Source organism: Pezoporus occidentalis, unplaced genomic scaffold, assembly GCF_034315485.1.
Source record: "Pezoporus occidentalis ecotype Australia unplaced genomic scaffold, CSIRO_AGI_Poc_V1 ctg14, whole genome shotgun sequence".
Taxonomy (NCBI): Eukaryota; Metazoa; Chordata; class Aves; order Psittaciformes; family Psittacidae; genus Pezoporus; species Pezoporus occidentalis.
In genome coordinates, this window is record NW_026913209.1 from 6,746,948 (window position 1) to 6,771,404 (window position 24,457).

A 24,457-nucleotide genomic window follows, 5' to 3' on the forward strand; every position below is an offset into this window, starting at 1 on the left:
GATGCTTGCCGCTTTGCCCTTTTCCTTTCCAATATGTTTGGTAACGCCATGCTTGAAATTCATCCCACTGCTGACTGTCGGGATGTTCCAAGAGATCTACCCACACTCACACCGTAATCCCTCTTCTGAGAAATAGCAGCCACTCATCACAGTGTAATATGCATATTTAAGGTTTTCCTTATGTGTGTTACTTTCCTTCACACTGGATTTCATTTGTCATTTTATCACCCAGTAAGGCAGTGCTGTGAGTAGTTTCTCCAACTTGTCAGTACATCAGGAAACTTTGGCACCTTTGGGTTTCAGCCCCCTTTTCATACTAACAACATCTCTGTTGAACAGCACAGGCATCACCATCAGTCCTCACGGAATCCCACTGGTAATTACTGCCCAATGCAAACATCAATCCTTTATTTTTTATCTTTTTTTCTACCTTTATTTTTTTTTATTTTTGTGCTAAAATTATTTCATTTTTTTGCCTTTTTTTACTGTAGCAACATGATCACTTTTACCTACATATTTTAAATGTCTCAGAGAATACCAAATCATATTATATTTACTTCATATATCCACATATTTACTACCTTAGTTTCAACCATTCTTTTAAGTACAGAAGGCAGGATTCCTGGTTGTATTTCTCCACAGAAATGGATCCTCTTTTCAAACTCCATGTCACACTTGACACTTCCTGCTCCTCTGGGATTAAGACTGAAATAATTTGTAATTTATAATTTATATATATAGATATATATTATATAAACAATAATTTATAAGTAAGTTGCACATTAGAAAACATGACAATTAATAGTTTGGCAGTTTCTTATTTTTGTTAAAATTTAGGTGAAGATTATTTGACCCTGGTGATACGATACTATTCATTTTATTGATTTATTCTGAAATCTCTTCTACTACCACTACAGCAGCAGCAAATGTTTTTGAGGCTTGATGATTTCTGTAAAAGTCTTTAAACTGAGAACTTCTCTACATTCCGCCATTGAGATGATCAACACAAACTCATTTGACTTTGTTTTGTCACTCATTTTTCTGACTTCCTCTGTTTTGTTAGATCAAATGTTCTCTTGTCCTGAGTTCAGCAGTAGCAGTCATGTTTCTCCTTCTTGGTAGCTGGTGCAGTGCTGTGTTTTGACTTCCAGCCTGGGAACAGTGCTGATAATACCGATGTTTTCTGTTGTTGCTAAGTGATGTTTACCCTGACCAAGGACTTTGTGAGGCTCATGCTCTGCCAGGGAGGAGGGGAAGCCGGGAGGAAGCAGGGACAGGACACCAGACCCAGGCTAGCCAGGGAGGTATTCCATACCACAGCACGTCATGCCCGGGGTGAGGGGTAACTGGGAGTTACCCGGAAGGACACGGGCTTCCGGGTGGGACTCGTTTCTTGGCCGGTGGTATTGTATTCTCTTCCCTTGTTATTTTCTCTTATCATTGTTGGTGGTGGTGGTAGCGGTGGTGATTTGTGTTGTACATTGGTTGCTGGACTGTTCTTGTCTCAACCCGTGGGAGTTGCACTCTTTCGATCCTCCTCCCCATTCCTCTGGGAGTGGGGAAGGGGAAAGCCCCAGGGGGGTGGGGGCTCGATTGCTCTCAGCCCTGCACCACTCACTGGGAGTGAGTGAACAAGCTGTCTGGCTCGGGTTTAAACCACGACATCTCTGAAACAATTCTTGTCTAATGTGGTTTTATTAATAGTTTTTATCTCTTTTGAAAATTATTCTTTTTAATATCATTAAGTCTGCCATATGATTTTGCACTAAAATTGCAAGAATTTCTATTCTTTTTAATTTTCTGTACGCACACAGGACTTTGTTTTTTGAAGCGTGGCTTTATTACTTTTAATAGGCTCACCTCTTTCACTCTGTTGTTTAATTATGCCACAGTTTGGGATGTTTCCATGTGGGGAGGAGGGTGAGGGGAAAGAAGCTGTCTTTCAAAAATGCTTTCTGACATATAGTTTGAGCTTTTAATACGTTGTGTTTAAACAGTTTGCATTCCATCTACAAACATTGTCTGTCAACATAATTAGTGGAGCCTATCAGGCAGTTCACCAAATCACAGATACATGGATCATTTCTATTAGGTTAAAGTCTTATTACTTGGATGCTATGTTCAGGCTCAGCCTTCAAAGAACAGGACTCTAGAATTCCCAGAATACTCGCCTTTGTCTCCTTGAACGCAAATTTTCTTTAAAATACAACAGCAGTCCTCTTTAGATCTGTTCTGTCACCCTGATCAATCTTTTACCTTGGAATTTTCCTTCCAGAAAGTTTTCAGCATGCCTACCAACATGCCATATCAGTATGCTTCAGTTACACATTTATTCTATCCTATTTTAGCCCTATACCTTAATTGTGTTCTGAATTATATTTATGACCTCTGCTTATATATGACTGTATTTTTAAGAGTTTTCATTGCCATTTTTATACCTGCATATTATCAATTTCTGTTTTTCTTCCTAAGACAGAACACATCCTCACCTGTGTTCTCCACCATCCCTCTCCCACCCCAGGTTTCCTGTTCCTTAGTTTCAAATGTAAAATAAATAGAACTTTTGAATTTGGTGTATATGGAACACCTGCATAGGCTTCATTATGCCTTAAAAAGTGAGTTGGCATCTGAAAATAAAAAAAAATGTTCTGATCAGGTAAGAATAAGAGTTCACTTCCATGCTGCCCTTCATTTCCTAGTGAAGTCAATAAGCTTATATATATATCAATAAATATAAAAATAAAATGAAAGCTAAAATTGCAGAAATGTTTAAAGTGAATCTTAATGCCCAAGTGCAAAGTCTGGAGTTAAAGGTAAAACACTAATTTGCACTTATTTCCCTCAATTTCCCACTAATACACAGAATGAATCATACACAATTGCTAACAAGCATTTCTCACATCCTTAGCATTCAATTTCCAAACTAATTTGTCTAAATGTTTGTTCATTTTTCTTACTCTAGACTGCCTTAAGCAGTCCTTTTCTATTAAGAAGATTGTCTTTTTTTTTTTTGTAAAAAACCCACCTAAGTGCATATTTTTCATCTACAAGTTAAAGTTTGGTGGTTTTTTTTATTATTATAATGGAATTCTTTAAGTAGAGAGAGGCAAAGGATGAGAAACTCCTTTGGTTTCTTCTTTTAGGTTGAAGAACTGATGCTTTATTATACTAAGTCAAACTGTAATTGCTCCTTGAAATGTAAAAAATACAAGAATAAATGGATAAAGAAATTCCTATATTCTAGAATGCATGAGGATATTAACCTTACAACCCCAGCTCCTGAAAATGGCATTATAAGCATTTTTTCTAGCACGCTGTTCATGGGGAAAATTCCAATCATATAATGTTTGAGTATATTAAATGGTTAAAAGCATTCCATTAATCAGAAGCCTTCATTAATCAGAAGCTGGAAGTTAATGGGGTGGATGCCGCAGAGTTTAGTCTCCTCAGAGAGGTGAACTGAATAGTTGACAAGAGAGGAGCTGGATCTCAGTGGAAGATGCAGCACTGCAAAATGCAGAAGGCAAAAACTAGGAAAATTCAACCACCAGCACTTGTAAAAGAAGATAGAAACTTTTCATAATCTTTTCAGCTGGGTTTCATATAAATAGCACCTCTGAGATACCTTCAAGAGACACTTTTTAAGGGTCAAATGAAACCACTTGTGCTGTAGATGTCCATGGTACTTATGGCTGAATAAAGCTACTATAACTCACATTGCCTGGCTCTGAGTGGGATCAAAGATTCAACACACTTAAATGCCAGCCAGAGCAGACAGCTTGTCGAATTAAGCAGTCAAAAAGCCCACAGTAGCTGAAGCTGTCTGAGGGTGTGGAGGCAGTAACGAAGGTTTAAATAGCACTTCACAATACATCTGTACAAAGTGTAGTCAGCAAAAAGATTATCAGTTGGGAAGTGGCCATAGATCTCCTTTTGGCAATATGTGGCTCCTCAGCATTCAATATAACTGGGAAGAGATAACAACTATAAAGCTGTCTTGCAGAAGTTTCAGAAGCAAACTTGTAAAAATATGGCATGGACTAGAGTTTCATCTCATCCCACAGCAGTCCCCTACAAAATAGATCAGAAGGATCATACCCTAAAAAGCCTTTTATTGGAAAAAGAACCCTGGTTGATGATTTCAGATGTGGACATTTACACTTCACCAGAATGAGGTGGTACAAATCACCCTCTCAGTGTCAGAGCAACTCAGGCAGACCTTGAAGGCTAAGCATTTTTGAACAAGAGCAGAAAGATGTGGCAATTGCCTTGTTGGAGGAAAGCAGATCCTTTATAACATGATGGGATATCTAGACTAATCATCATCTGGTTAGTGAAACTATCTCATCTAGGTCACCAAAAAGCCTGTTTCAGGGTTTTAATTCTGTCTTCCAGCTTCAAATGCTCAAACTGGAACAGAACAAGCACCAGCCTGAATATATCTCTGTCATGCATTGGAGTAATTAACTGATAACTGTGATAGCCCAAAGGGATCAATGGCTGCACTGCCTAAACTAAACAGCTCTTTCTCATCAGGTCCTTTAAGAGATTCAATCATATGGGAGTCTTCCTTTCTGTCTCATAAATTCATTCCCTGTGAAGCCACTACCAGTCTGGAATCTTTTCCAGTGTATCTCAAATTTATTTTAATCTGCTTGAGGTAATGGAAGAATGAATGAATATAAAAAGACAATGCTACAAAGCCATTAACTGCCCAACAGCAAGGAGGTAGTGTTATCAGGAGAGAAGTATCTCATAGTCCCAGCTGTTGGCAGCTTCATTGCATAAAATTCATTCACCTGATCAGAAGGAGCTGTCCATTCTTTTTTTTTTTAAGTGCTATGTTTAAAACTCATTTCCTTCACCAATGAGAAAAGCCAACTTAGTAAGTGCAAACCTTTCATACTGAATAATTGCTATCAATTTTTAAATGTACTAAGTAATCACTTAAATGTACTAAGTAATCACAAACTTGTTTGGGTTGGAAGGGACCTGAAAGATTAGCTGGTTCCAAACCCTCTGCCATGGGCAGGGACACCTTCCACTAGACCAGGATGCTTAAAACCCCATCCAGTCTGGCCCTGAACACTTCCAGGGATGGGGAAGCCACAGCTTCTCTGGGCAACCTGTGCCAGGGTCTCACCACCTGCATAGTGAAGAATTTTTTCTACTAATAATATCTAATCTAAATCTTTGCTTTGACAGGTTAAAGCCATTCCCCTTTGTCCTACCTCTACATGCCCTTGCAAAAAGTCCCTCTCCAGATTTCTTGTAGGCCCCCTTTAGGACTGGAAGGCTGATTTAAGGTCTCCCCAGAGTCTCCTCCAGGTTGAATAACCCCAGCTGTCTCAGCCCATCTTCATAGGAGAGATGCTCCAGCCCTATGATCATCTTTCCCATATGATCAAAGTGTTTTATTTCTCATGTATAGTGATCGCAGTTATCAATGGGGAGTAACTCTGTAACTTCTAGATCATGATACATAGTTTTTATAGTTTAAACAAAAGAACTTAGTCCTTTATTTTAAGATTATGAAACAGTTCACATCTTCCCCAGTTCAAGCACAGCCAAAGATATGCAACACACACTAAGAAGAGGTTACATGCAAATGTACAGACCGATGAACCCTCAAAGGTACTTTTCATTTTGCCTTTTCTAGCTCTGTACAGAAGCTGATAACCTTGAATGCACTGAAATAACTTAAAAGTTTTTTGGGGGTGAGAAAATATGCTTCAAATGGGTTTATATGGCATTGAATTTATAAAATTAAGAAAAGTTATAATTGCTTTTTTTTTAATGCAGAACATCTTAAAATACATTGCTTTAATTATTTAAAAGTGCTCCAGTTGCTCAAACTAAGTCACTTTAATTTAGAAAGCCTGTTGAAATATGCATAGATGTAAAATTCAACAAACTTTAAAAACTGCTCAGAAAATTCCTTCTCATAATACCAATTCTTTCATTAATTAAAAATATTTTTCATTCCAATTGTTGTAAATGCAATTTTCAGCTAAGTGTGCCTTTGATTTCAAAGAGTAAAGATCCATAATAACTAAATCATTTTTATTTTTACTTTGGATATCTGTTAAAAAAATTTACAAAAAGGGCAGATCAAAAACCCTGGACTCAATTCTCCCCTTTACCACAAGAACATGCAGCATAGAGAATGTTGATGTGAGCTTGCTTCCTCATGCTTTGTATTCTAAGTCTGGTCTTCAAAACCCAGTCTCTGGAAATGAATTTCCCAGGGTGGATTACTGAAGAATGTTCCTGGTTTTCTTCAGTAGAACTAGCCTTTTTCCTAGAGTCTGAAGGGACTATTCTGATCATCTTGTTGGTCAGCCAGATGTTCAAAACCCTACCTCCCTGCAAAAACCCAGATTATTTCGAGTTGAATACAGAACATCTTTGCGGGGTTCATCCACTTTTGGCTTAAAGAACATGATGAAGTGCAGTCAAGTTGCCTCTTATTCTTCTTTTGGATAAGATAAAGGGACTTCACCATCACACCCATTTAAAACAGGTTTTCTAGGTTTTGTTCTTGTTTTAAGAACAGATTTGAATTTTTCATAGTGTCGTCTCTTGAAAACCCTGCAGCTTTCAAGATCCTGTCTGCACTGCTCACACTAGATCTAGATAATCCCACTAATGGCTTTTCTGTTGCCTAAACCAAGGGAATTATATCTTCTGTATTCTCAAATTACTTTATCTTGAGTTTGAATTAAAATTCTAATTAAACTAAGCATCATATCAGGAGCTCATATGTGTTACCACTGGAACAGATATGTTTCTTTCAAAGTTGCTGATGCATACAGCCCATCCCTCATAAAACTCTCTTCTTAGTGGGAACTCTATTCTGTTTTTCTCAAGGCATGACAAACTTCCATTTAATCACATTAAAATTAAAATATGAATATTTCTTGAGTACAACCCGCATGTCATACAAACCAGATAACTCTGCATAAATAACTATTCAGCAATGCTACTTACTGCTAACATAATATGATGTGATCTATAAATGGTGTTCTGGCTATCAGGAAGGGTGGAAACTTTACTTCCAGTTGTAAGTACCAAGTAATGACCAAAAGGAATGAAAAAGATAATTTAAAAATTTACACATTAGTAGCCTTCAGTTAACTAACACTTTGTCTTTACTGACCAGCCACACTAGGATGCTTGATAAGGTTTCACGCAGAACTTGCTATAAAACCTTTAGAGTCGGTTGGGGAAAAAAAAAGTATCTAAAATTGCAGTCCTTAAAAATAAGTTTATGGTCTCCTAGAAGAGAAAAACTGCAGTAGTTATGTAATACAGCTATCATACATGAAAATTCATTTCTGGTCAAAACCTCATATAATACAGATTGCTTGCTTGTGTAATCTTGAAAATCACCTACAGCATTTCTCTCTAAACATCAAGTTGCTAGTTGCCAAAAAAATCTGACAGCTCTAGGCACTGAAGATTACTCACCCTTGAAGGTCTCACTGCAGTATAAATTACTGAAAAATTAATCCCTCGTTCCTGCAAATCCATGGTCAGTCTTCCAATTATTTTGTCTATAAATAGAAACACATATAATTTAACAAACTCTGCAAGCTGAGAAAGCTGAAATTGTACAGTAGCTGGAAAATTAATGAGTTAGATGTTTAAGCTTATTTAATTTATTTAAGCTATTTAGGTGCTCATACCATTTATATGTCACTAGGTACAAATGGGGTAAGACATGTTCAGTGTCTTGAAAAATGCACAATTTCAGTGAGACAATACAAGCAATTAAATTACAACAGTTCAGAAAAAAAAAGGTGATTTTGAAACTGAAAATTAAATGCCACAGAAACAATACCTGAAAGGTTGAACTTTGGGCAATTAAAAGCAAGAGCAGAAGAAATCACTTAGGAGATGAGAGCAGGATACATATACTGTCAGTAAAGATTAGTTAATAAATAAATAATAAAGCTTAAATAGCATTATTCTGTGATTTACAAAGTACACAGAACCAATCACTGAGACACAATACCCCCAATGTAGTGCTTAGTTTGGGACATGACCTGCATAATGTTGGCAGCAATATTCCTTTTTGCTTCAGTGGATTTAGAGCCTGATTCTGCACCCTCAACAGGGTATGGAAAATTTTGTTCTTGACTACACTGGGGGCCAAAAGAGAAATATGGTGGGATATTTCTGAAAACCAGGAGGGAAAAGTCAAGGAAGAGAGGACCTTGCAAAAAGGTCCAAAGACACCTCTACAGAAGATCCTCCTTTAGATCTGAAACCACAGGCAGTTGTGCCAAATACTTACACCTGACAAATGTTTTCAAGCTGTCTGCAGAAATATTAGCATCTGCTTATGATAAGGATCATAATAGCTGTGAATCAAGAACCATTATTAGTGGTGTTATTGAGATTGCTAGAGAAATAAGAATGCAGACTCACATTTACTGTTTCACTGCTTTCCCACTTCTCATCCGTGTGCCAGTGTGGTGAATGGATATTTTGCAGCCTGGACATACAGGCTTCTCAAATTCTGAGGTTATACTTTACAGAAATTGTATTTCATTTTCATGTACTGGAAGTAGAGCTTATATTATTATCCTTTTTAGCCTCTTCTACTTACAGCAATTATGATCTGCTGGCTGAGTAAAATGTTTAGCTTTTGTAAAAATGCAAGCATTGGTTTTTCTGCAGGGTTTTAATCAAACTGATTTCCTCATATCAGTCAAGAATTGTAGCTAAGTAAATCTTCCTTCTAAAAAATTATTGCTAAAAGGATCTACTCTAAGAAATGGACTTACCCAGAAAAACAACTGCTTATGTCCTCCTAATGTAATTGTATTGGGTGTGGAGGCATTACATAAGGTAGGATTTGCATTCTACATGCACAGGATGCAACTCACTGGAAATTCTCAGCAGCCTCAGATAAAATTTGCAGCAGAAAAAATAATACATAGGAAAATACATGGATTGTCTCTGGATTTTCTTTCATTAAAGCAACCGATTGCTTTCTGAAATAACATGTTATTTGCATGTCACTTTAGTAAGGAGCTACACATAACTACAGTTACCAGTAACATCTATAACTCTTGCCTTTGGGAAGATTCTAGAGGCAATTCCTTCATTCAGAGAAGCTGCTGTGAACACCCTCATGGCAACAGAGTTGATATAGATCTTTTTTTGCCTGTGTTCAAAATTCTACCTTGCTTCTGAGTGTCTTCAAATTTTCCAAGGAAAAGGGCCCAGATGGTCCACCATGTTTTAAAGTACCTGAATTACATGGTTTGCCATCCCAGGCTCTCTGATGGAAAAAGAGGCATCTCCAGGTGGTGATATTGATGTTAGAGTGGTTCTACTGAAGTGTATTTTTAATTTTAGATAGCATGGGTCAAGAAAACACTACATACATGTATGAATGTAAAACAGGTTGTCTAGGGTAACACCTTCCAGTTAGCAAAACTGCCTGAATTTACACCCTGGTGGAAGAAGTAAACCCCTCTAATTCATTGAAGACCCATCCCTTGAATTTCACGAGGGAGTGTGGTATTAGCGCTACTGTTAATTTCTAATCTACTTTAATTTCTTTGCGTGAACATGGATGGAAGAAATTAACTGAGAAGAAATGTTCTGGAAGGAGAAAGGTGACAAGAGGAGTACAAACTACAAACAGGAGAGAAAGAACAGAAAAGAATAAGATGAGAGGGGGTAAAATCAGAGAGAAGAGAAAGAGTGGAAAGCACTGAGAATCAGAGTGGAAAAAGAAATACATGCAATAGTAGTTAAAGCACTTCATCTTAAGCAGGTGGAGTCATAGGCAGCTTTTCCATCAATTTTGAAGAATGCTGGATCCAGCAGGTAAGACTGACATGACAGAATGCAACCTTCTAAGCAAAGAAACATTTAGGAAAGCTGTTAAAAACTGAGTAGCTATGTCAAACACTACCTCATGCAAAATTAAAAAAAAAAAGAATATTGAAAGGAAGCATACAGAAAACCATAAGCCTGAATCCCTTGACACTTGAGCAGATTTGGTTTCTGAACTCCAGTTTGAATTTTGTAATGAGCCTCATTTTAACAACATGCTAAAAACCTCTGCTTACTCCAGCTTCTAGATATCTCAGAGCAGTACATTTCCCATGGGAAGAATCTGAGCCCATTTGTTCCGTCTTACAGAGCTTCCTCTCTGCAGTGAGTAAAACAGCAGGAGAGATTTCTCTGACATTTTATTACGTCAGATTTTAAAACACTCTACAGCAGAAAGGAAAGAAGTTTCTGTGACAAACATAAGAGGCTTTGTGAACTTCTGGGTAGCCTAATACAGGTCTGCAGTGTTCTATGGGTTTATGCTGATACTGACAAAAAACCCCAACAACTACACATTTATAGGTTAACAATTCTCTTATCATAGAATCATAGACTCGTGTGTGTTGGAAGGTACCTACAAAGCTCATCTAGTCCAGCCCTCCCTCCAATAAGCAGGGACATCTTCAAATATATGAGGTTGCCAGAACCAAATCCAGCCTGGCCTTGAATGTCTCCAGGGATGGTGCATCCACCACCTCTCTGGGCAACCTGTTCCAGTGTTTTACCACCCTTATGGTAAAAAGTTTCTTCCACACATCCAGCCTGAACCTCCCCTCTTTTAGTTTAAAACCATCACCCCTTGTCCTATTACAACAGGCGCTTCTAAAAAGTCTCTCACAGGCCCCTTTTAGGAACTGAAAGACTTCAATAAGGTCTCCCTGGAGTCTTCTCTGCTCCAGGCTGAACAACCCCAGATCTCTCAGCCTTTTCTCATAGGAGAGATGTTCCATTCCTCTGATCATTTTTGTGGCCCTTCTCTGGACCCTCTCAAACAGGCCCATGTTTTTCCTGTACTGAGGACTCCAGAGCTGGATGCAGGACTCCAGGTGTGGTCTCATGAGAGCAGAATAGAGGGGCAGAATCACCTCCCTTGACCTGCTGGTCACGGTCCTTTGGATGCAGCCCAAGATTGTCCTGGGCTGCGAGTTCACACAGCTGGTTCATGTCTAATCTTTCATCCTCCAGTACCCTCAAGTCCTTCTCTTCAGGGGTACTCTCAACCCCTTAATGCCCTGTATTGATACTGAGATATTGCCCCAACCCAGGTACAGGACCTGGCACTTGGCCTTGTTGAACCTTGTGAGAATGAGGTTCCTGTGAGAAAGTATGTGAAAAATAGTATTTTTTGTTGCTTACTCAGGTAGGATCTAGCAGCAGTCCGTCTGCAACAAATGCCAATTAATTCTCAACCTTGCAAGCAGTTTTGATCTTGAAGGGTCTCCTGAGAGCAATATTCAGCAAATGACCGTGGTTGTGCCTAAACACCTAGAGCTGCTGGAGCCCAAACTACATGACTTGGAAGGCTGTGTTCAGGACACTTAACCTACTACTTTTGGAAGGACTCTCTTCCAACTCTCTCCCATCTGCTGCACAGACTTTCAATGCTTTAAGGAACTGTGGCTCAGTAAATTTCATTTGAATTAAAACTTCCTGCTGATGTTATTTCTAGTTTTTATTCAGCAAGTGAGTGACCACTTTGGCAAATAAATCAGAAGTGAGGATTCAGACCACACTCTCACTTTTCTAGAGCACAGCTGAGATGCAGAATACTAAGTGCAGATTTTGCACGTGGCCATACAAAACAGCAGATCTTCCCTCATCCACACATCTTTTTCCTCGTAACAGCTAGATGACACTAACTAGAAAGCTGGTATAGCCTGTTTCTCCATCATCCCACAGGTCTCCCATTAACTTTGCTGTTCCAAAACAAAGTGGCCTGAGACAGGGTTTGGAAACTTCTTCTTGAGTTTGTGCAGCTGATGAAATAAATGTCCCATAAAGAAAAGGCTAATGTTTAGGCAAGGCCAGCATTAAGCTAAGGCTTTTCATATTTAATACGCTTGGGGACAAGAAAAAAGAACTAAACAACTCCTCTGCAAATCAAGGCTGTAAATCCAGCTGCTCGAGTACAAAAAACACACTCACTTTGGAGCAGTGCAAAAACAAAGAGGAAAGGACACACCACTGATTCCAGTACTAAGGTATTTTCCCCTGATTTTCAAATTTACACCCCCAGCTTTAGGCAGAAACAGTCATACGCACTAAGGACACCGTTTAATTATTAGCCCACTACACTACGCTACGCTACACTACATTACACTACACTACAATATACTACACGCTCCTGAAGATACCATTACAATGATTTCCAGACTTTATAACTTGATCTCTAATTTAAAGTAGTAAGCAAAAGAACTGCAACATCAAAACAGATGTCTCTCAGTGCCTTTTGGGTGTATAGCAACTCTTTCTCATCCAGATGGTAGGTAAGAGAAGTCTTATTATAGTGTTATATTGAGAGATTGAACTTTAACAAGCAGTATTTGGCAAAAACAATAGAAGACTCTAAACCCAAAGGCTGTGAAGGGCAACAGTATAGTTTTCCAAAGACTAGAAAAACATTTGCTATTCATTCACACACCCTCTGTTGAGACTAAGACCTTCAAACTGTTGAATGAGCCTGACATCTCCAGCTGCCTGTGCACCAGGTGAGATGCAAGCTCAAGCTGCATGGAGACGTAGGGCCTGTACAATGAACAAGGAGGATCTCAGAGCATGAGCAAAGGCCCATGCCTGAAGCAGAGGTGAATTATAATTACATTTCAGGTCACAGTGCCATATCCATTTGGGGGGATTTTGAATCAGATGCTCAGTACTTCAACTCTATGATAATTGACTGCTTGTAAGTACTATAGATAGGGGAAGAGCAAACCTTTAAATAGTAGTATTACAGCAAAACCCAGGAACTAGAGAATACAATCTGGTCAAATGAAAACACAGACTTAAATGATGAAATGTGAGTTATATCTTGATTATACTGCTTACCATTTTCAGCAATTGCTTCCAGGGTGGAAATCTCATTTAATCCACTACAAAAAGAGTGGGAGAAAAATAATTAAAAATCATTTCTAGGCAAGAACAATGTGAACCAGAAATGTACAAGGACACTGACTAGTAAACAGATTACTGTCAGCATCAGTCACTTCATCACTCTCTCATGTCCTCCTCATGACCCTTTTCTTCTGCAAAGCTATTAGCAGTATAAGGACCACACCTTCATCTGATTCTTCAAAACCCTCAAACTTCCTTAGTTGCAGAGAAGCGAGACTGCTGATGGCATTTTGACCAATCTCTGCACAGGTTGTTTTTTCATTTGGTGTTGGCCCATTGTCTAACGTTTGTACATGAGCTCCTTAAAATGGGTATCTTGTCTTTTTCTGTGTAGTGATGTGATAGCTATAGTTGCACTGCTTTAGGACACATTGGTACATGCACCCTATACTAACATGTACAAATGCCCGAGTAACAGGCTAGGAAGAACAAAGTACAGGACAAGCTGAGCAGATGAATTGATACACCCAAGCCTTATATTTTCTAAATATACATTCCCTGAAGGAACCATTTCTCTCTCCAGCTCTGTTAGATCACAGTTGTCCCAGGCCTGGAAACATGAAGAATTATAGCCCTCTTTTTCCTTCTAGAGTGATGAAAATCAGTCTCGTTATTCATATTAACTTTAGGTTTGTCTGTATGTTTATCTGCTTGTTTATTTATCCTGCCAGGTTTTTTGATGCTTAGGAATGCCTTCTAGTAATTAATTCTGCAGGTTAATCATGTATTGTATAACATAATTCAACCTTTCTGCCAGAAGTGTGTTGCTATTTAGTTTTATTAGTTGTCCCTTCATTCTCATATAATGAGGCAGACAAAATGGAATGCTTGACTGACTTTTTCAACATAATTCATCTATTACACCTGCTAAGCTCATCAGGGGACTCTAAAAGCACCAAATTCACCCTTGCAAGAAAAATAACTTTGCTAACCCTATGAACTTGCACTTTGTTTTTTAAATTTCCTGGATTTTCAAAAACTGTCAAAGTTGTGTACACACAGGGTCAGTTTTGTTTGTAACAGGCTCCTACCTGACAAGTGGTTGTAGCTGAATCACCAGCAAGTTTGGTTTAGGTGTATTCACTTCTAGCCGAGAGACATTGAGATTAGTTATGTTTGTTAAGTTCCAGTCTTCTGACTCCTGAAGAAAGCTCAGGAGGTTCCTGGTAGCCTCACAGTCAACAGCTGGCAAAACTAAAGATGAAGGAGAAGACTGAAGAATTTCCTGTAATAAATTTGTAAACAGTTATTTACTTGCTTAATAATTAAACACAAACTTTGTTTTTTAATGTATCCTTACTATAAAATTCAAGGTGAGGAACCATCATGGTAAACAGTATGTTAATTCTCACCAGCCTGATACAGCCTGCAGGCTGCTCCTGAAAAGGGGCAGTGAGGTGACACTTCTGTCATTCCTGCGACTTTTGGGGGAAAGCTTAAGACACCCAGGGGCATCAGACTCTCACCTTTATTTGCACAAGTGTGGTGGAAGAGGAGAGACAGATGACGTAGAAGTTCTCAAGCTAGACAGACAGCTTATGAATGCTGCCAGAAATGAAGCTCATCATACAGCCACCTAACTGAACCTTGGAGGTGAGAAGGATCAACGTCAGACACCTCAAGTTCCAGCATCTGTATTCAGTACAGAGTCATACTTTGCATAATAAATACCCTTCCATTGTGTTTATCCTGGTAGTACAGCACATAGTATTGACAAATGTCTAATTTTTAACTATTAAAGAAAGCTACATGTTTCAGGATATAGAAAGCTTCCAGACACACAAACAAACTTAATGTCATGTGCTTTCTGTCTTTGTACTCAAAATACAAATTATAAAGCTGTCCTGGGTTCAGCAGCAGCAGTCATTTTTCTCCTTCTTAGTAGCTGGTGCAGCGCTGTGGTTTTGACTTTCGGCCTGGGAACAGCGCTGATAACACCAATGTTTTTAGTTACTGCTCAAATGTTTAGCCTGACCAAGGACTTTGTGAGCCTCATGCTCTGCCAGGGAGGAGGGGAAGCCAGGAGGAAGCAGAGACAGGACACCTGACCCAAACTAGCCAAAGAGGTATTCCATACCACAGCACTTCATGCCCAGGATGTAACTGAGAGTTACCCAGAAGGGCTGGTTCACTGCTGGGTCGGGCTGGGTTTCGACGGGTGGTATTGTATTCTCTTCCCTTGTTATTTCCCTTATCATTATTATTATTGGTGGTAGCAGTAGTGGTTTGTGTTATACCTTAGTTATTGGACTGTTCTTATCTCAACTGGTGGGAGTTGCATTCTTTCGATTCTCCTCCCCATCCCTCCGGGAGTTGGGGGGGGGGGGGGTATACTGCGTGGTTAGGATTTACAGCCTGGGCTTAGACCATGACAAATGCTCAGGCTGAACTGGTTCAGATAATCAAGCATCAGTTTAGCTATCACTTTATTTGCAATCTTCACAGCTCAGCTTCTGATTAAAATACTTGAGTGAAATGAATTAAAAAACATCCTCATTCTATAAATTTGAAACCTGATTAGTCAAAAAACATCTTTCCAAATATTTTTCTTGATAATAAAATTAACTTGAAATATTCAGGCAGAAAAAAATGTTAAGATGGAGACTTGAGAATGATCAAAATTAATGTACCCCAAATTCAATGTAAATATTAGAAGACATTTTTAAATTGAGTCTTAGTTTAAACTTTGTTAACTTTGCTTTCCCACTTTCTACATTTAAGTCTAGATTGAGTCTGTCACATGCTCCAACATTCAGATATTCAAGTTGCTGGAGACTCTCTCTCCCTCTAATTTATGCAAGTGTTGTGCTGTTGCTAACACTTCTCTCCTCCTACTCTTTTTCCCTTTTGTCTGTCCTCCAACTGCCTACCACTTTTTCTGACCTGCTCTGGCTCTTCTTAATTGCTCACATGTACTTCTTCCTAGGCAAGGGCTAGTTATTTTCACATTTCTATAGATTCTCAAAGGGAGAATTATGCAGCATTGTCTGATTTGACAGACTGATAGAAAAATAACTGCAGAAATTAAAATAGAGCAGAAAGTACTGATCTGGTTCACAAGTATTTGAGCATTTTTAGCACTGCCAGGAAGGAAACAGTGATATGCTTCATTTTTGTTTGTTTATATGAATTTAGAGCTAAAATTCTGAGCAATAGTCAACTTTTTTCTTTTTTTTTTCAATATTTAATCCTTTGCCCCCTAGCAGCAGCCAGAATGGCAGCAGGCACTTGTTCCAAGGACATGTATTAAACAGATTACTCATTTATTGTAAAATAAGATATAAAATGCATCGTTACTGAGCATTATTGGAACTGTGCCTCTGCTCCTAAGCAATCCTGCAGTGCCATCTGTCTCAGCTTCCAGACGCTGGTATTCAACTGCTTTCCAACTGAAAGCCAGACACAGCTGGATATCTGCTCCTCAGTCTCAGATAGCTGTTCTGATCCCATGCCTCTTGTTTGTCATTCTTGACGTTTGGCCACTGCACACTTCTCTTTACGTTGCTTTACACATTTTAGGATTTCAACTGCCATGTATGTTCAGAACACAAGAACAAAGAGGGCGGAGAATGAAAAGGGCTACTGAGAAATCTGCTAAAAGACTGAAGAAAGAGGTACATCCATGCAGTAGCTAGGAAAGAAAGAGGAAGGGGGAGAAGGAAAAAGAAGAAAACCTCCTATTGAGCTGTTGGACTAATAGCAGGAATTCCTACATTAAATGCCAGAATTTATAACCTGTCTACAGGCAGCTTACTCTGAGTACAGTTCCCCTCTTTATTGTTCCCTGAAGCACTTCTCCGGATGAAATATCAGGAAGGTTCACTCCTGGATTACATACATCACTGTTCAGGTTTTTTTGAAGGTAGGTTTGGGATGTCTCTGCCCACATTTCTAGCCATCCTGAAGCCAAGTAGCTACACTATGATAAAGCTGTGCTTGGACTTACTTGCCCAGCTCTCATTTCAGTGTTATGTTAACTGGATTGATATTATACCTGAGCAATTTGATCCTGGAATAGAGTAAATTTAGGTCTATCATTAAAAAACTATTGTTAAAATCTTTGCTAAAGACTTGTGCATCCATCTATAAGAGATTAGGTAGGTGTACTCATTGTTCTGAACTAGCTTATGTTTGGTATCAAAGCTGATAGACAGTCCTATAATAAAAACATTTGTTTGGAAAAAGGCTCCTGTGCTTGCTGTGGAGATATCTGGGAACCTACATACAGAGTAGGCAGGCTCCTCCATGTAAAAAAGATCTTTTAAGTATTATTTTGTTACCTGTATGTAATACAAAAATATTAAGTATTGTACTTACTTTCTACAGTGTTGGTCAATGGGTTATCTATACAAACAGAAAAATCTCTTCAAACACATTTGGAAGCACATCTGTTTCTACACACAGTAATAACTACGAAGAAAATTATCACTGTTGCATTTTAACCTTCCAATTTCTATTACTCTTGCAGTCTTTTACACTATACCTGTGTTCTCCAAATGTATGCATAAAGCTACATGTTATGATTTTAATAAAAATTGATCTGATTTACTTTAGCTGATAAAATATGTTGTAGTTACAGAAACCGTTGTTGAACAAACCTCCATACCACTGTACTGTATGGTGGGAAACATGACATCAGATTTTTTTCAAGGGTTATAGACAGATTCGAGGAAGCCTAGAGAAGGAAACCTGAAGTCCAAGAATGGGAGGAACTATTCCAAAGAATAAAATACACACTACAACAACAAGGAAGGATTATAGTGGGGAGAAGCTTGTATGGTAGGTGACTGCTTGACAAAAAAGTTCTCCAAGTGCTAATCTTTGTATTTTATTATTTAATTTAAAAATTCTTTGAATGTTTAAGATAAATGATCTACCTATAAGCTTCCTTTTGTATTAACTGGAAATAGAATTCTTTTATTGCATACAAACCCATTGATACCAAAAGCTCAAAACAGCTGCTAACAGTTGAACAAATGTACCCTCTGTAAATGTCTCTGTGGTTTACAAGCCTCCAACTCTTTTACAAATAACACTTCCCTCTTGTAGTACACATGCTGCTACATGAACATGTATGTTCTAAATGAGATCTTCAGTTTAGGTTGTGAACAAATTTCCATTTCTGAAGTTCAAAAGGAGGATGCCCAAGTGACATGGAGTGCCTATTACAGCCTAATGAATCACTTGTGAAGGTATAAAAATTGTGATTATGCAACATCCAAGATTCTAATTTCCCCAGTGAGAAAATTCAGACCTGACCCTCACTTTGTCCTGTGTTTTGTGCATATTATGAGAGTCTTTCATAGCATGATTAAGAATGAGTTTCTTTCCCAAAGCAGCTCAAGTGGAGTGCAACTGATGCCATAGCAACTGAGCAAATTTTTGTAGCCTCTATTACATCCAAGATGGAACTGGATGATTAGAAAGATGATTTCTGGTCCTAAAAGCTCCAAGTCTATGCAATAGATATTGACAAAATTCTCCATGTTAGCACCTAGCTGAAAAATAAATATTTAATTTATACATCCCTTTTTTTTTTCACTCAAGTTACAGCACCTCACACCCACAGAATTATGCTAGAAAAGTATTAAGATTTTCAAGTCCAACAGCACAAATCCAGGAAGTGCTGGAGCTAAGGTGAGCAATTTGTCAAAAGAAACTTTCAATTTTTAAAGAAGCTGTAATGAGAAACAGTTTCTCAGCCCCAAGACAGACAGAGAAAAGAGGCAAGGTCAGAAAGCAGTTACTGACATTTATTCAGCTTGTTGAAAACCTGGGTTTAACTCTGTGCTCTGCCAGATACAGACCCAAGATATATAGCTATATAGATAAACAAAGGACCTTTGTTTAGCTGAGGACCTCCTCACAAGCTCTCTGTAGGTCTCCATCCACTCAGTACACCATCCAATTTCTAAACCTGTAAATCTCTGGACTCATCTCTAACCTCAAGCTCTATCTACGGTGCTGATGGAGTCCTGATTACAAGGCAAAAAAAAGTATTAAATAGTTTAATATGCCTCCTTTTAGACATCCAGGGCTTACTTAAATAATGCCACCACATCATTAGGAGCTTGCAATGCCATGTGCACATTTCACACAGCTTCTGAAATCAAACGAGTTTTGCTGTTAGACAGCAGCAAACTTTGCTCTGCAGACTGCCTTGCATAGGTTTGAAACTTGGAGAGTATAAGGCATACCAGAGAAGTACCGGTACATCTGCCTGTGGACAACCGCTGATCCTTATATTACAAAAGAAGAGTACCCCCATTCATTCCTCAGAAAATGCATACGTATACATACCCTGAATAGCTGGTTTTGTTCTAGCATCAGTTTTAAACTGCTGTTATGTGGCAAAGAGATGAAGATATCCAGTATTAATAATACAAGGAAGATGTGAGGTTCTTAGTATAGATGTAAAGGTAATACGTGAATATTTACGTATTTAATAACACATACAGCTCGCCGTGTGGTGCTTGGGAATTTACACTTCCTCTGTTCCTCCTGCACTGCCTGCAGGAATACCTTTATGGCTTTCATGTGTGAACACTTCCTCTATATAATTACAGTTCAATAAATGGTCATGCAAATACAATCATAGATGCTGTGCAAAAAATCCATAAACCTCCTCAGCGAGGACAGAAGCTGAAGTTGCTGACTGGCTCAGGAGGACTCCATCTTAGAATCTGCACATGGAGTTCATTTCAAGTTACTCAAGTAGCATTTCTTTTTCTCATGAAGATTAAAGCAATCCACTATCTAGTTACATATTAACCGTGTTTGAACGTGAAACCGTTAACTCCCTGCATGAAAATAAAATGGGGGTTCAGTTCTGAAAATCAGTAATAAATAATTGATTCCTATAACTTCTTTTCTTCCTATGGCTCCAAAACAGAATTTTGGGGTGTCAGTCTTGAAGTTTATATATATATATATATATATATATATGTATATTTTATTTTTTTTACAACACTAAATTGCAGCACGTTTAGGAATAATTTTGTCAGTTACAATGAATTTTGAAAACTCAATCTTCAGATAAAATAGCTACGAAAGACATTTCTGCAAACTCAGTTGATTTCCTTTAACCCATCTGATTCAACTGGAATAATCTCAATAAATAATTAAAGTAGGAAAACTGTTGCAATTCAGTTTAATTTTCTCAATTATTGTCTGTTTGCATCTTTCTTACATGTTTGTTGGGGGTTTCTTAATTTTAAATACTACATATAAAAAAATAAAAGAGAGAAATGCTTGCCTGAACATTTTGAAACGGATTCTTGTTAGCGTAGGATTCACTGAGGTATGTGAAATCATCTATGCTAAGCTGAAAAACAAAGAGAGTAGATTGGTGAGAGGGAGCTGTGGCATCTCATTCAGGTACAGAACAGCACTCAGCATTGGTGAGAAAAAAGGAATTAATGTTACATACCATATCTTGCAGGAACAAGATGAGGTTTCTGGAATTCCGGGTAAATGGTTGCAAGAGTACAGTCAGTTCCTGTGCTGAGATGATGTGTCCTTCATGTAAGGCAGCATTCCACTGTAATCTACAAAAATAATTGTTTTTTCTGTAAAACATGCTGCTAGTGATGACACCTCTTCTTTCTTTAACCATGAAACAGAAGGTAACGATATCATCTTTGGTTTAAGATCAGGTTTACAGTTCAGTTTACTTGCATTCTACTCAAGAGGAAAAGAACTTGCCCATTTATGCCCACATCATGTTAATTGTGTTACAGGATGAAAAAAAATGGTCCAATTAAGATAACTGCCTCTACTTTCTTGTTTGTGTGCAACAAAAATAGCTACTGAGTGGAAAGAAGAATAACATGTTCAAAAGATTCACAGAGAATTCCCAGAGGGAATCCAAACTCCCAAACCACTTTCCAGTGCATTGGATATCTTGGTGGCCAGAGAGGAGTAGAACTCAGGCTAGACCACAAGTTGTCATAAAATCAAGGTTTTTAATAAATCTTTTGTTAAATAAAAGTGGCTTTTCAGTGTCATTGTAAACAATATGGTCTGTCTTAAGGTCTTCATGGTGAAGGACCGATTCTGCAGAAGCAGCTCAGAATTGCTGCCTTTCCAGAAAGAAGAGCTCTTCTGAACAGAATAGCTCAAGACACCAAGAAAAGCTTACGAGTTTTTTGCCAACCTGTCATTATGAGGACTGGAAAGAGAAATTTCTCATTCATTTAGCTTTGCTGCTACCAAAAAATAGTTATGGACAAAATGAGATGGCATTATTCTTTCAACACATGACTGGGATTTTAACAGTATGCAACATGGGTCTACAGGGATGAAATTTATTATGAATACTTTGGTCCTGGGTGTTTTGGCTAAGGTAAAACTCATTCTATAGAAAACCCAGCATTTGAAGCACAATCTCCCATCTTCCCCAGATATGTATCAGTTGGTAATGACTGAGAAATCAGGTATTCCAGATCCTCTAATTGGTTCTAATTACAAACAATAAAATACAGCGAATCGCTGAGTGCTGTAGCACCAGCTCTTATATGATTGCAATTTGGTGAAGTTGAGATGCTGATTAAATTTTCTAACCCAAAAGCAATTTGAAAATGACCCTTGCACAGCAAGCTTTTATGAGTGAGAACAATCTTGGCAGTCTCTTAAGATGGAAGCAGAACAGGGGTAATGAACACATAGGGGGGTTTCAATGTTGTTTCTTGGATAAGGAAAAATCTATATTTCACTTCAAGACTTCCCAGTAATTCCAATGAAGATTGCCAAAAGTGAATCGAAAGCCTCAAACTGGACCCATGGCAGAGATAAAACAGTACACTCCTGCAGTACTAGATATCCAGCTTACTTCAGATTTTGGGGTTTGGGAGAGTATTAGATTAAACTGTACATGTGGAAAACTTTTTCAGGACAATGTGCTGCAGATGTTAAATTCTAGTAGGTTTTCTGCCGGTCACTTTTCAAGCTTTAGAAGGAAACTTAGCTGTGCAGCAAGGATTTTTTTTTCTATTTGGTTGAAATTATCATTTGACATTTTCTTAGTTTTACTCAGCATCCTCATTTCTTTGTTAATTTGTGCTTGGAAATTCACATTAACTTGTATTTATAAAGCCAAACAGCTAGAAATTGTAACCTCAACTTGTCAGAAATGCCTCAACTTGTCAGAAAAGACAAACCTCACTATCACAAATATTAAGTATGATCTTTGAAAATAAGATACATGAAAACACAAACCCCTCAAAGATTCTGAATGGTTGTTCAGGAATTGACTTTCATACTGACTTTTTGCATTGCGTGGCCACAGCAAAATACTAATGACATTAAAGGAAAAGAAGATAGGTTAAATTAAGAGATGTTAAAAATTGGGTTGTATGAAAGAAAATGAAAGTGAGTATCTTGGCATATTTATTTTATAAACTAATTATATAAATATAATCTTAAAAAAAAATGAACACTTTGAGAGCTTTGTGGACATGTAGTTAAGAATAAAAGTTAATAGCACATAAAACAAAACTAAGCTATTTGCAGCAGCACAATGGCAAAGGCTTTTGTTGTGAACTCAAAAACTCAGAAATGTAATGATACTGTTTTAAAGCATACTTTATTCTAAGCTATTCCGTGTTCCTTGTAGCAGTTCTTGCTAACTATCCAATCTTGAAAAGCACTTTTTGTGAGACCTTTTAGCTTCCAGTCAACTTTAGTAACTCCAGCATCATCATTAGAAAAATAAATCTACATCAGTTATTCAATAATTCTATTATAACGCAGTGTTTTCTTAACGCTTACATTCAGTATATTACACATGCATTTATTGTGCTGCTTCTAAACAGTTTGCTAAGCACTGTAGGCAAGGCTATACCCTTTGAGGGGGCTGCTACTGTCAGCTGGGTGCAACAGTATTCTCACCATGGTTCAGATGGGAAATGCCATATGTTTTACGTTGTACTAGCTGGTTTACTGTGAACTGCAGAGTGAAATGGAGATGCATGACTGCCACAGGCAGTGCATCACGGCTACGCTGACGGTGCGCTTTACTGAATGCAGTGAACAGGCCCATCCCATTGAATGCTTCACATCAAGCGGTCAGCAAGAGATCAGTCAGGGGTGGCAAAGGATGAAACAGGCAGTAGGCCAACACACATATTGATTGCTACTATTGATTGCTCACACATAATGTTATGTCCAAAGATGAACAGCCTTCTGCGGTCCTCTGCATGCCAAGCACATCAGACTTAACCTTTGCACTGCAGAGCCATCCTAGAGTCCTGAGCCATGGGGGCTCACAATGATGAGCATCTCTGATAATATAGTGCTTTTCTGCTGGCTAAAAAGGAGGAAACTTAAAAATCACCTGTTCTCTCCACCAATAGCAGACATTAGATTGTTATTCTGCTTCTTTCTTGTCCTTAACTGCTCTGGCATGACAAAAGGTTTAAGCATACAGATTCTTAACTGACCAGTGTTTTTTCTAGGCAGAACTGGAATTACTATTAATGAAAACAAAGATTTCAAGATTTCTTGTATCCAACACACCAGAAGGGCAGATGGTAAGATAACAGTAACTCTTACTTGCGAGCCTACATTTTCGCTTTGTAGCTGCCTCCTGAACTCTTTCCTCCACGTTATTCTTGTCATTTGTCTCTTTCAGTCTCATTGTGATTACCATATAAGAAATAGTGTTTTCTCCTGCACAGCAGAAGTAAACTGGCTTGCATGCTAGCACACAGTATCTCCACAGGAGTCACATAAAGTTACAGCTAAAACATTTTTCTGTTCCACTGTATGCTCTTCATGTTCCACCTTTTTCCAGTAGATTTTCCAGTTAATTCCTTGCAGTTTTAGGAAACACAGTAAATAAACAATTTAGCATTAACGCTGTCTCAGAAAGTCACTTATAATCTGGATTTTCCAGGAAAGAATTCATTTCCCAGTATTAGCATAGCATAAATGAATGTAGTAATGCATTTTGCAATGACTGTAGGCAAAAATAATTTCTAAAACAAACACATGAGGGGCAATTGTAAAAGCTAATTTTAATCAATTTATTTACTCAAGCTCCCTTTCTAATCTGGGGAAGGAAAGAAAAAGTTCTGGATATTGGTTCAAAATGGCTAAATAAAGTTTCTGCTGTGTATTGTTTGCAAGAGGAACTTCTCCATCTCTCTTGCTTTGAAAAGCAACTGGAGTTATTAGTTTAAAGGCTGATTTAAGAGAAAGGAAATTTTGTCCAGGCCAAAGTTATTTGGAGAATCTCTACTGATACATTAGTATTCCTTTGTGAAAAGCAGGACACCATGACATACTGAGTTATTTCCACTCCATCATTTGCTGGGATCAATGGGAAAGATTTTTGTTTGGTTAAAAGCACTTATTTTTCTCAAAGTAGAGATCTGCATTTTTCTTTATAGAGGAAAGAGGTATTTGTATTACTAATATCCCTGAAAGGATATATATTACGCTCACCTTATGCTTTGTACACTGCATATATTTGTCAGCTGTAATTTTCATC

The 24,457-nt window shown here is 38.1% G+C and overlaps 1 protein-coding gene across 1 annotated transcript in view; it reads right to left on the minus strand.

Moving 5' to 3' along the window:
- The window catches only part of LOC134159104 (V-type proton ATPase subunit S1-like), a 55,710-nt gene that overhangs the window by 27,807 nt on the left and 3,446 nt on the right, over window positions 1-24,457 (minus strand). The window contains exons 2-6 of the mRNA XM_062609707.1: window positions 20,396-20,513; window positions 20,222-20,290; window positions 13,998-14,191; window positions 12,901-12,944; window positions 7,471-7,556 (exon numbers count right to left, since the gene is read on the minus strand). Coding sequence (XP_062465691.1) covers window positions 7,471-7,556; window positions 12,901-12,944; window positions 13,998-14,191; window positions 20,222-20,290; window positions 20,396-20,513 — 511 coding nt within the window. The remainder of the gene's footprint in view (window positions 1-7,470; window positions 7,557-12,900; window positions 12,945-13,997; window positions 14,192-20,221; window positions 20,291-20,395; window positions 20,514-24,457) is intronic.